We start from the raw sequence: 14069 nt of genomic DNA, 5'->3' as shown, positions 1-14069 counted from the left end.
TGTTGCTGTTGCGCGTTGTAAAGGATGGCCTCTGATAGTGAAACTGAAACTTTTAGCTTCCGGCCACTAGTACCATGCTTGTAAGCTCATTGCATCCCTCCCCGAATACTCTGATTGCCATTTACACAGAAATACATCAGGAAAGCAATGTATTACAGCTTTCACTAGGGAATCTTGTCTGCTGGTTAACAAGATATGAACACAGGCCTGGCACAAATGCCAACAAACACACAAATACACACAAACACACACAGATATAGATAGATCGCAATAATGGGTGAAGTCATAGTCAGTCGATCAATAATATAATAATACGTTTAGATTGTTTGTTTTTTTTTATCTTTAATTTACAATCTGTAGAAATGAGAAACCTTTCTATGAGAATAGAAAGGTTCAGAAATTTTCTGAAGCATCACCGCACAGTTGAAAAATATATGGCAAATAGAAATCCAATATGGATGGTGTTAAGAGATAGATGGGAGGAGTTGAATGGAGCTGAAGGGTGGGACTAATAACAACAAGATAACAAATGTAACATATACTGTGTCTATAAAATGTATATAGGTTCAGAACTTTTGTGAAACAGCACAGTTCAAAATATATGGCAAATAGAAATCAAACTGGATGGACATCAGAAATAGATGGGAGAGGTTGAGGGTAGAGGAAGGACTAAAAACAAACCAAATATAACTATTGTCAAATAGACTGTGTCTGTCAAATGTATATAGTGTGTATAAGCTGGAAGTAGAAGCCTAAGTGTTGTTGTTCATTAGTTTACTCCAATTAGGGGAGGGGTGGTAGGGTTCAGTGGTGGAAAACGTACCCAATTGTCATACTTGAGTAAAAGTAAACATAGAAAATGACTCAGTAAGTCAGCCAGTAAAATACTATTTGAGTAAAAGTATAAAAGTATTTGTTTTAAATATACTTAAGTATCAAAAGTAAAAGTAAAATAATTGATCATTTCAAATTCCTTATATTAAACCAGACTGCACAATTTTCTATTTTTTTATTGACGGATCGCCAAGGGCCCACTCGGAAACACTCAGACATACAGTCATTTACAAACAACGAATTTGTGTTTAATGATTCCGCCAGATCAAAGGCAGTAGCGATGACCAGGGATGTTCTCTTGAACAGTGTGTGAATTGGACCGTTTTCCTGTCAAAATGTAACGAGTACTTTTGGGTGTCAGGGAAAATGAATGGCGTAAAAAGTATATTTATTTTCTTTAAGAATGTAGTAAAAGTTGGCAAGTATATAATATATATATATAAATATATAAATATATAAAATATATATATATAAAGTACAGAAACCCTTAAATATTTAAGTAGTACTTTAAAGTATTTTTACTTAATTACTTTACACAACTGGTAGGGTTAGCGGTAGGGTTAGCAGATGTCATCGTGGCAAAAGGAGGCCACTTTGAAGAATCTCAAATATAAAAAATGTTTTATTTATTTTATTTCACCTTTATTTAACCAGGTAGGCTAGTTGAGAACAAGTTCTCATTTGCAACTGCGACCTGGCCAAGATAAGGCATAGCAGTGTGAACAGACAACACAGAGTTACACATGGAGTAAACAATTAACAAGTCAATAACACAGTAGAAAAAAGGGGAGTCTATATATACATTGTGTGCAAAAGGCATGAGAAGGTAGGCAAATAATTACAATTATGCAGATTAACACTGGAGTGATAAATGATCAGATGGTTATGTACAGGTAGAGATATTGGTGTGCAAAAGAGCAGAAAAATAAATAAATAAAAACAGTATGGGGATGAGGTAGGTGAAAATGGGTGGGCTATTTACCAATAGACTATGTACAGCTGCAGCGATCGGTTAGCTGCTCAGATAGCAGATGTTTGAAGTTGGTGAGGGAGATAAAAGTCTCCAACTTCAGCGATTTTTGCAATTCGTTCCAGTCACAGGCAGCAGAGAACTGGAACGAAAGGCGGCCAAATGAGGTGTTGGCTTTAGGGATGATCAGTGAGATACACCTGCTGGAGCGCGTGCTACGGATGGGTGTTGCCATCGTAACCAGTGAACTGAGATAAGGCGGAGCTTTACCTAGCATGGACTTGTAGATGACCTGGAGCCAGTGGGTCTGGCGACGAATATGTAGCGAGGGCCAGCCGACTAGAGCATACAAGTCGCAGTGGTGGGTGGTATAAGGTGCTTTAGTGACAAAACGGATGGCACTGTGATAAACTGCATCCAGTTTGCTGAGTAGAGTGTTGGAAGCAATTTTGTAGATGACATCGCCAAAGTCGAGGATCGGTAGGATAGTCAGTTTTACTAGGGTAAGTTTGGCGGCGTGAGTGAAGGAGGCTTTGTTGCGGAATAGAAAGCCGACTCTTGATTTGATTTTCGATTGGAGATGTTTGATATGGGTCTGGAAGGAGAGTTTAGAGTCTAGCCAGACACCTAGGTACTTGTAGATGTCCACATATTCAAAATAGATTTTGATTTGTTTAACACTTTTTTGGTTACAACATGATTCCATATGTGTTATTTCATAGTGTTGATCTCTTCACTATTATTCTACAATGTAGAAAATAGTAACAATAAAGAAAAAATCCTTGAATGAGTATTTGTGTCCAAACTTTTGACTGGTACTGTATATATTTACAAAAAATATATATAATAAATATATATGGGGGATTGGAAATTATGCAGACAATTACTTTGATGGAAGCTACAATCTATCTGCAATATTAAAGCTGACCCCCCCCCCCCCCATTACAAAAAAATATATAAATAAATACACACACACACTTATAACGCCTAGGCTTGCTGTGCATAAACAAAAGCTTTCCTAGAGCAGTACAGTACTGTATAAGAATGGACAATTGCAGCACATGCCCAACTGGCATACCACCTTCTGATTAGTTTGAAATGAACCATAACCAAAACAATATGAAATGACTCAATCTCAGGTGATGAGCTTGTTAATAGATCATTTACCCCCACATCAGCGCAACGTATTTATTACATTAACAAGAGTTGAAGAAGCAGATGATATCTGTCAGTGGTTCAGAATGATTCAGGACCCCTCAGGCTCTTTCACTCCCAGTCAACTCATGAGCTCATAGTACAACTTTCTTACACCATCATAACACAAAATATAAAGTTGTTTAATGCCATTGCTTTATAGACAAAAAAGTAGCGGGCTTCTGTAAAATAAATGTAAGTATTACAGATTCCCACTTTAATGGCTGCTGATCCAGTTCCTTGTAGTAATAGTAATACACGTTCTCTTTCATAGAGCGGCTAGCAGCTTTTTCTATTGGACTCTGGGGAGGCCAGTCCTGCTGCACAATAATCCATCTGCCCTGTATTTTAACTGTGTTGTGGACCGACCAGCCGGCCGGCCTGCTAGGGATTATTATGACAGAATAGTTATGGATATGACAGAGATTAAAACGCTCAAGCAGCAGGCAGTCTTCCTATCTTAACCTAAACTCTCACTCATCAACTGTCTGTCACATAAAGCTGTTACTCCACTGGTCTGTCTGCATTGAACCGACGGTTCTCGCTCTCTCTTTCTCTCCCTCTTTCTCTCCCTCTCTTTCTCTCTCCTTTCTCACAAATGAGTGTTCATGGGGTGAATGGTTGCATCTAAGATTCTAATTTTAGATATCTATTATGCCCTATCAAAGATATACCTTACCCCTATGTTTTCGAGCAGCAAAGTGTATGGTTTGAATAATTCAACAGGCCGCGTTCTTCTTTCCATACAGACTCTATTGAATGTTCCCCACAACTGAAATGGCCCCTGATAGATCCTTATCACCAAACCAAATGAAGATTGCACATGGCTATTTTTTCTCGCTCCTATTGTTCATGAGATAAGAGAGTGAGGAAGAGAGGGAAGAGGGGGAGGATGGAAGAAGGAGAGGGAGGGAGGAAGTGGAGGATAGAGGAGGGGAGGATAGAGGGATATAGGAGGGGAGGATGGAAGGATGGAGGGGGAGTGGATGGAGGGATAGGATGCGAGGATGGAAAGATAGATGGGAGGATAGAGGGATAGAGGAGGGGAGGATAGAGGGATAGAGGAGGGATAGGATGGAAGGATAGAGGAGGGATAGGATGGAAGGATAGAGGAGGGATAGGATGGAAGGATAGAGGAGGGGAGGATGAAGGGATAGAGGAGGGGAGGATGGAGGGATAGAGGAGGGGAGGATGGAGGGATAGAGGAGGGGAGGATGGAAGGAAAGAGGAGGGGAGGATAGAGGGATAGAGGAGGGGAGGCGATAAGGATAGAGGCAGAACTGGATGGGATAGGGATGTGAATTTTAACTTAGGAAAGGGAAGGTGCCCTGCGCGGTATGGTCAGAGCAGCAAGCCTTGGAGCGAAGCGTATGTTTGATATGTCCCTATGGTCAGTCATTTGTGCCATCTGTTGGCGCACACACACCTGTCCACACAAACAATCTCTCTCTCTCTCTCTCTCTCTCTCTCTCTCTCTCTCTCTCTCTCTCTCTCTGTCTCTCTCTCTCTCTCTCTCTCTCACACGCACTTATCTCTGTCCTTGTTTTAACTGATGACGCCGGTGCTGCTTGTCATTGCCACCTGGCTGGAATGTATCCACTGCCTGTCTCTGCTATACAAAGATTTGTTTGGCAGTTTGCTATGTGTTTACCTTTCTGTGCAAAAACCATGTCAACCTAATGAAACAGATGCTACGGCAAGCAAACACAATGTTGTTTGTAACTAAAGCATGTCACACAAACAAACACAAAGGCAAACTAAAATCTCATGGACATCATCTGTAATCAGTGCTATTGTGTTATGGAACAAGGTGAGAGATGAAACTATCATAGCCTAATATTCTTACTTTCACTATAGACTCACTGTTGCGCTTCTGTAGCTTGCATCTTGCTTCTGTAGCTTGCATCTTGCTTCTGTAGCTTGCATCTTGCTTCTGTAGCTTGCATCTTGCTTCTGTAGCTTGCATCATTTTATTTTTGCACAATTTTTGTCATTACAATTTTCAATGACACGGTATTGTGGCCTGTTTATTGAATTGCAATAGTTGTGATTTGGTATCTTTTTTTCCGAAGGCTGAAGTACAATGTATGAGAGTTTGTGGTCGTGCATGCCGATTCATTTGGTTTTGGCACTAAACATTTTGTTTGCAGCTCCACACTAATTGCTCTTCTATTCATGCATTTGTTGTTTAAAAGTATAACTACAAAGTGATCACTAATGAGTATGATTAATACTAAAGTTAAGCTAAAGACATGTAAATGCTTACTTTATTTGTCCTCGTAGGCTAATTGTAGAGGGGTCCTTCATTGTTACAGGCAAACTAAATGGCGTTCAAGAGCTCAATGGTTCATGCCAACCTGTTAATTCTCCCGGGGGAGTTTTGAAATTTGAAATTGCACAGTATGTTCCATGATGAAATGCATTATGGGTAAGAGGTATTCTTCAACCCCTAATTTCCTGTTTTGGCCACACTGTGGAAGGTCCGGTTATACTGTAGGCCTACTGGCCGCAGATCATGCAAATTGCTATCAGGCATTATTGAGGCCTGGGTTAGATCAGTGCAGTGACATATGTTGCTCTTTGTCCTGTTTATTAAGCACTTTTGTCCCCTATTTATTCTCTACCTTGTTAAAAATAAAGCCCAAACCTGAGGCAGAAAAACAATATTATTTCTGCCTCCTCACTCCAACACCACCGCTATGGACAGTTTGGCCACCCTCACGGCTTTGATCCATAAGCAGCGATGCTTCGCCTAGCCACATTAGCTTCGTCCAGAGTGGCTCGTCATGTGGTTGCTAGCAAGTCGACAGCATGCTAGGTATCAACAGCCAAACCAGTAGGGGCTGGAAGCTATAGTGAGCTACGATTGGTCAATATTAAGCCATGATATTGCTGATTATTTGCATAAGGTTCATCTTTCCCCAGCTTATAGTTGTCAGCGATTGGGTGCAGAGTGAAAGCGGAGTCAGGCGCAGGACACAGGTATAGAGTAATCCAACTGAGTTTACTCAAAGAATAAAGCAAAATTCCAAATAGGAACATACAACACAACTCTAACACAACCACTAACGACATGAACAATCACAGACAGAACAATGAGGGATGAGGGAATGTAAAACAGGTGTGTGTGTTATCAGACAAAACAAAACAAAACAGAAAAATGGATCGGTAGTGACTAGAAAGCCGGTGACGTCGACCGCCGAACACCACCCGAACAAGGAGAAGGGCCGACTTCGGCGGAAGTCGTGACAATAGTACCAGTCAAAAGTTTGGACACACCTACTCATTCTAGGATTTTTCTTTATTTTACTATTTTCTACATTGTATAATACTAACTAGTAAATACATCAAAACTATGAAATAACATATATGGAATCATGTAGTAGTTTTGATGTCTTCACTATTATTCTACAATGTAGAAAGATGTAAAAAATAAAGAAAACTCCTTGAATGAGTAGGTGTGTCCTGTTCATGCTCCCACGCCATGTTCGCGTCGCCCAACGCTCGACTGCCCACTTCACCTCTCCTCGCTTTTCTTCTATTGAAAATGTATGAACCTTTGTCGTTTCATCGCCCGACATCATCCCTAATGGACATGGGCTATCCATTTTAGATACTTTGGCGTAAACTGTATAAATTAGGGCCTATATTTTCTAAACTTATGAAGACCTGATCTTAACCTCTCTCTCTTTCTCTCTCACCCTCTATATATCTCTCTCTCTCCCTCTCTACCCCATCAGAAAGAACAAGCATGGTTGTGATATCTGTCGCTGTAAGAAGTGTCCAGAGTTACCTTGTGACAAACCCTGTCCAATGGGCTTCCAGCAGGACAAGTTGGGCTGTCTGAAGTGCCAGTGCAGAGGTGAGTGCCATCTATTGATAACCTTTGATGCTTATGCATTCATAAATTAGAGACGGCTGATAATACTTTTTTCTCAAACTCTCTCCTCGCTTTCACTGTCAGACTTGGAGAACCACTAATGTTTTAACTATTGTTCTATCAATGTTTTACTGTTTCTAACTATTACACCAATAGAGGGTTGTCTGGCTAGTCTCTTGCTGCCAGACTTGTTCTGAAGAAACCTGGAACGGCTATAAATCATTATATTAAGCAACCTAGACGGCACGATTTTCTTGTTTTTTAAATTTACGGAGAGCCAGGGGCACACTTCGGCAGTCAGACATAATTTACAAACAAAGCATTTGTGTTTAGTGTCAGTAGGGATGACCAGGGATGTTCTCTTGATAAGTGTGTGAATTAGACAATTTTCCTGTTCTGCTAAGCATTCAAAATGTAACTGGTACTTTTGGGTGTCAGGAAAAATGTATGGAGTAAAAAGTACATTATTTTCTTTAGGAATGTAGTGGAGTAAAAGTAAAAGTTGTCGAAAATATAAATAGTAAAGTAAAGTACAGATACCCTAAAACACTACTTAAGTAGTACTTTAAAGTATTTTTACTTAATTTACGCCTCTGCCTAAAAGGCACCCTAACGAAAATGTATGCTTCCAGTATAAACTAATGTATATAATTCATTATACAAGAGACAAAATGTACAAATTCTACAGCACCATATTGACTCAATAATCCATGTTTTCTGGGAATGTGATGAAGTCCCAAGTTTATTGGCAGAGCTAGTTGTCCATCAGAAGTATTACAATGTAAACTTACTTTTAATCCATCTGTCTGCATATTTCAAGACATTGCATATGGGGGTGTAGTGAGATACCCAACAAGCTGGACGATTCTCTTCTCATCACTTATCTTGAAAAAACGTATACTAAAAACTTGGAAATCAATCAATCTGCCATCGTTAACAGAATGGAAAATCGAATGATTTATAATTTAAATATTAGAATAGCATGGGCGACAGAGAAAAACAAATTGGTACAATTTAAGGCCAACAGTAATGTGGCCAACAGTAATGTGGCCAACAGTAATGTGGCCAACAGTAATGCAGGCACTAGGGATGGGGGTGTGGGCATGTGGGATGTAGTCTTTGTTTGTGTGCTCTAAGTCTGTAAGTTGTTGTTCGTATGTATACATTTGTATCTGGTGTAAAAAATGCTAATAAATAAATAAAATAAAAGGCACCCTATTCCGTATATAGTGTACTACTTTTGTAGTAGTGTATTATATAGGGAATAGGGTGCCATTTGGTGCTTTTGACCCCACCTGTTGGTGCATCCAGAGGGCAGGCTGGGGTCATCTCCTCCACACAGATCTATTATTGATGCTCCTCTTGTGTTCTACTGTGATTCACACTAAATAATTAAATCGTTGTGCAAAATGTATGAATGAGCAGTGAAAACTCCTCTTTTAATGAGGAAAAACTTTTTAATCTGTCTCCCTTTTGAATTTGTGAAATTTGGCATCCACCCAGAATAGCTCAGAGTCTCAGACAGGAGTTTAATCAAGGTGTTTTTTTTCTCTCCCTGGTATTGATCTGGTCGTGGTTGGACCATGCTCAGAAAAGCCAGTCAGTGATTGGTCCGCCAAACACTGTTCTTTATGAGTTATGCTGGTAGTTGTATCTCTAAAACCTTTCCTCTCTCCTCTGTCCCTCTTCCAGACCAGAGCTCCTCGTCAGTGGCCCCGTTAGTGAAGAAGGGTTCCTGTCTGTCCATGGATGGAAGACGGCACGAGAACGAAGAGAACTGGCATGATGGCTGCCGGGATTGCTACTGCCACAGCGGCAGGGAGATGTGTGCCCTCATCTCATGCCCTGTGCCATCCTGCGACAGCCCTGCCATACGGTCCGGACAGTGCTGTCCATCCTGCCCAGGTAGAAAAACAAACAAATTAAATATGGGGAAAAAACAGTGCACTGGTAGTAGGCTATTCTTAGATAGGCTAGTTGTTGTTTTAGATGATTTCAGGTTTACACACCATTTTCCCATCCTCCTCATTGTTTCATATAATAGATAATGTTGATAATGCATTACACACTAATGAAAAAGCTGTTTCCAATATGTTTCACCCTTGAACCTGTGCTCTCTCTTCCGTCCTCCTCCCTCAGAGGAGCCCAGCTCCCACAAACCAGACCTGGGGGATTCGTCAGTGTGTCTGGCCCCGGGGGGAGAATACTTTGTGGAGGGGGAGACGTGGAACATCGACGCCTGCACCCAGTGCACCTGTCACAGTGGGCGTGTCCTGTGTGAGACAGAGGTGTGCCCGCCCCTGCTCTGTCAGAGCCCAATCAGAACGCAAGACTCATGCTGCCCCCACTGCCCAGGTGAGTTTGAGCAGCCATTGGGTTTTTGAGTTAGCTTTGAAACACTATTGGTCTTTAAGTCTCAAAATATTTGAGTCTGTCTGGCAAGAATAGTCTGTATGATGTTTTACTTTATAATAGAGAGGGGCGGCCTCATTATTAAATGCAGCATAAGCCCTAAGCCGTATATAAAGGTAGAGGTGAATGTGAAGGGGATAGGGTCTCAAAGCTGTCTTAACTGAGCTGAGGTCCTTAAGGTAATTAATTATTGCTGCTCAGACCTGGCATTGAGAGAGATGCTATTTTAACGTTTTCAATTTGTCTTGGCACATCTAGCCACTGGGATTTTTGCCCATTCTTCAAGGCAAAACTATTCCAGCTCCTTCAAGTTGGATGGGTTCCGCTGGTGTACAGAAATCTTTAAGTCATACCACAGATTCTCAATTAGATTTAGGTATGGGCTTTGACTAGGCTATTCCAAGACATTTAAATGTTACCCCTTAAACCACTTGTGTGGTTGCTTTAGCAGTATGCTTAGGGTCATTGTCCTGCGGGAAGGTGAACCTCCATCCCAGTCTCAAATCTCTTGAAGACTGAAACAGGTTTCCCTCAAGAATTTCCCTGTATTTAGCGTCATCCATCATTCCTTCAATTCTGACCAGTGTCCCAGTCTCTGCCGATGAAAAACATCCCCACAGCATGATGCTGGCACCACCATGCTTCACTGTGATGGTGTTCTTGGGGTGATGAGAGGTGTTGGGTTTGCGCCAACACCTCATTAAGCAATGGCTTTTTTCTGGCCACTCTTCCGTAAAGCCCAACTCTGGGGAGTGTACGGCTTAAAGTGGTCCTATGGACAGATGCTCCAATCCAAAGATAACCCTGAAGGAGCTGCAAAGCGCCACAGCGGTGTGGAGCTTTGCAGCTCCTTCAGGGTTATCTTTGGTCTCTTTGTTGCCTCTCTGATTAAAATGTTTTGGTGGGCGGCCCTCTCTTGGCAGGTTTGTTGTGGTGCCATATTCTTTCCATTTTTTAATAATGGATTTAATGGTGCTCCGTGGAATGTTCTGGATATTTGGAGTTTTGGATATTTTTTTTATAACCCAACCCTGATCTGTACTTCTCCACAACTTTGTCCCTGACCTGTTTGGAGAGCTCCTTTGTCTTCAAGTTGCCGCTTGCTTGGTGGTGCCCCTTGCTTAGTGATGTTGCAGACTCTGGGACCTTTCAGAACAGGTGTATATATACACTGAGATCATGTGACAGATCATGTGACACTTAGATTGCACACATGTGGACTTTATTTAACTCATTATGTGAAGATAATTTGTTGCACCAGATCTTTTTTATGGGCTTCATAGCAAAGGGGGTGAATACATATGCATGCACCACTTGTAACGATCTTCTTCATCTGATGAGGAGTAGGACAGATCGGACCAAAACGCAGCGTGGTAAGTGTCCATTTTAATGAAATATAACTGAACACTGAATACAAAATAACCAAATTGAAACAATGAAACAGTCCCGTATGGTGCAAACACTGAAACGGAAAACAACTACCCACAACCCATAGTGGGAAAACAGGCTGCCTAAGTATGGTTCTCAGAGACAATGATGGACATGTGTCTTTGATTGGGAACCATACCAGGCCGAACACATAGAACTATAACACACAGAACAAACATAGAATGCCCACCCCAACTCACGCCCTGACCAAACTAAAATAAAGACATAAAAAAGGAACTAAGGTCACGACATGACACCACTTCACTTCACCAATTTGGACTATTTTGTGTTTGTCCATTACGTGAAATCCAAATCATTTAAAGTGCAGGTTGTAATGCCACAAAATTGGAAAAATGCCATGGGGGATGAATACTTTTGTAAGGCACTGTATTTCCACTACAACAACACAGCAGCACAACAATAGTATGTCTGGCCAAACAGACTAGAGAGTGATGGCCAAATGTTTATGACAGAGAGGTGTAGACAGAGAGAGAGAGTGAGAGACACAGAGGTGAAGACAGAGAGAGAGAGGTGAAGACAGAGAGAGAGGTAGATATGTAGAGAGAAACGGAGAGAGAGACAGATGTAGAGAGAGACCAAGAGGTACAGCAATGTAAAGACAGAGAGGTACAGAGAGAGAGGGGTACAAGGACAGAGAGATACAGAGACAGAGAGAGACACAGCGAGGAGGACGAGAGAGTGGAGGGAAATAGTTTGACGGTAAACAGCTGGAGAAAAAAAACGCAGATCGGAGCCCAGAATCAAACTCCGTAGAGAGAGTAAAAAAAGAATAATGCATAAGTTATGGAGCTCTAGAGATGAATAGTGCATGAGAAAACTTAGACATGGCAAACCAAGCCAAACGTGAAACAGGCAGCAGTGCTTTGGGCCTCTGTCACTGTAAAACACAGTGTAAGAGGACAGAGATACCTGGAAGGCCACCAACTCAACTCTCACATGGATATCTGGTGTGTTTCCGTCAGCTGGTTGTTTGAGATGTTTTAGTCGAATAAACCAAAGACGAAAAAATAAACATTCTACCGTTTGAATGTCATCAATATTTTAAGCCCTGTATTATGGGTTTTATTAGCTGCTCTGAGAGCTACAGTCAGGCTTAAATAACCCATCTTTAAAAATAGGGCTGGGAATTGCCAGTGATCTTACAATACGATATTATCATGATACTTACGTGTCGATACGATATTGCGATTCAATACCGTGTTTTTATTGTGATTTGATGTACCAAACATATTGCTCACCATATGTCTGCTGCAAAGGGACAATAGAGAGCCATGAGAAAACGAGTTTTGATCAGTCATGGAAATAAAAGTGCTGAAAACAAATTTGTTCCCTATTTAAAAAGAAGATGAAGAACAACCTATGAAGGAAAAGCACTGGAGTTTTGGTACAACCAACCACCGCAAAAAAAAATTTTGAGATACTGTCAAAATGATACGATATCGTTAAAAATAATATCCCGAAATGTAACTTTCGATTTTTTCCCCCATCACTATTTAAAAGCATACCCGACCGAGTGAAGAAATGTATTCACTGTGTGTTCAGTGTAGTCAGTTGATCCTGTGTGTGTGTCCCTCTCTCCTCTATAGACGAGCCCATCACCCCCCATTCTCCCAGTAATGACAGCTTACCCAGCTACTGCAGGAACAAGGAGGGGGACATCTTCCTGGCAGCAGAGTCCTGGAAGCCCAACACCTGCTCCAGCTGTGTGTGTCTGGACGGTCAGATCAGCTGCTTCTCAGAGTCCTGCCCGCCAGTTGGTTGTGCCAGGCCCGTGCTGCGCAAAGGACAGTGCTGCCCCTACTGCCTCGGTATGCTGCATACACACAGATCATTGGACCTACCTGTACTATAGACAATGTGGGGAGGTAACCAGAGACGTGTTCACATGATACATGGGTTGAGGCTTATCATTACCTAAGCCTTAACTCTAACCTGACCTGTGTTCTCACCAATGTTTGAAACCACAAACATAGTTGTTAAATGTGTAAAATTGTATTGTATTCATCCCTATCGGTGAGATGGTCTTGCCTATATGTTTGTGTGTATTTACTGAATGAGTATCCTCCATATTTGTGCCTGCCTTGGAGGTGGATCCTATTTGATCTTCTCCTATGTCTCCTGGCAGATGCCACACCGAGAGCCGTGTGCCAGTTCAATGGGAAGACGTATGCAGACGAGGAGCGCTGGGACATAGACAGCTGTACACACTGCTACTGCCTTCAGGGACAGACCCTCTGCTCTACTGTCAGCTGCCCCATCCTGCCATGCCACCAACCCACCATAGTGGAGGGCAGCTGCTGCCCTATGTGTTCAGGTGTGTGTGTTGGCATTCAGTCTCATTGCCTCTATTGACTTCCTTCCCCCTCAAACACACGCCCTTGCAAAATATGCTTTTCCTGGTCATCAATATTGCTGCTATGTATTCACTTCACTATTTTTAAATAAGGACTATAGAAGAGTGCAGGACTTCTATAAGGACTATAGAAGAGTGCTCCTATTGTTGGTATGTATAGGTCATTATCAGTAAAACGTCACAATATGGTGCAGAGCGTTCGATTTGGCTGCCAAGATCTGCAAACAATTGACAACTACGTGCCGTTTAAAGGAATGTTAAATAAATGTTAACTATTTGGTTTTAATATCATCACCTCTTGAAGAGCATAGTCAGAAGTACACGTCTCCGATTATTCTACATTTAACTCTATCAGAGTTATACAGCAAGTCACTACATGTTTTTTATGAGCAGTAAACATCAATTGATCATGTCATTTCAGATATGTGGTAGCCTATCCATTTTGGCATGTAGCTAGCCAAGCAAACAATGTGTAATTTAGTTAGGATTAGCCTTCTGGAACGAACTTGACATTAGTTATCATGTTAGTTCACCTTTATTTTATTCAAATTTCCAATTAATGGTGGCCAATATTGAGAGATGTTGTGAGGCTACCCTACACATCTGCACAGTTGTTGCCTTCTCACATCATTGATGTTTACTGATCATGAAAAGCAGGCAGTTACTTCCTGTATAACTCTGATGATAGAGCTAAATGTAGAATAATCTGAGATCTGTACTTCTGACAATGCTCTTCAAAAGGTGATGGTACTAAAACCAAATAGTTAACAATTATTTAACAATCCCTTGAAAACGGCACACAGTTGTCAATGGTTTTAGCAGAGCTGGGGAGCTGGGGACTCCTTGACCCCCAGCCGGCAAATTGCACCTTATTGTGACGTTGTAGTGATATTGACTCATTCACACCATGTCCCTCAAATATTTATTCTGTTGGCTGTTAAACTATGATTAATTGAGGACAACCACAGCAAACACCT

General features: G+C 41.4%; 1 protein-coding gene across 1 annotated transcript in view; it reads left to right on the top strand.

Moving 5' to 3' along the window:
• LOC139383354 (cysteine-rich motor neuron 1 protein-like) overlaps positions 1 to 14069 on the top strand; it is a 171874-nt gene that overhangs the window by 137783 nt on the left and 20022 nt on the right. The window contains exons 10-14 of the mRNA XM_071127861.1: positions 6739 to 6860; positions 8571 to 8783; positions 9018 to 9233; positions 12326 to 12547; positions 12865 to 13053. Coding sequence (XP_070983962.1) covers positions 6739 to 6860; positions 8571 to 8783; positions 9018 to 9233; positions 12326 to 12547; positions 12865 to 13053 — 962 coding nt within the window. The remainder of the gene's footprint in view (positions 1 to 6738; positions 6861 to 8570; positions 8784 to 9017; positions 9234 to 12325; positions 12548 to 12864; positions 13054 to 14069) is intronic.

This window comes from Oncorhynchus clarkii, chromosome 25 (assembly GCF_045791955.1).
Source record: "Oncorhynchus clarkii lewisi isolate Uvic-CL-2024 chromosome 25, UVic_Ocla_1.0, whole genome shotgun sequence".
Lineage (NCBI taxonomy): Eukaryota > Metazoa > Chordata > Actinopteri > Salmoniformes > Salmonidae > Oncorhynchus > Oncorhynchus clarkii.
This window is presented reverse-complemented; position numbering and strand designations above follow the sequence as displayed.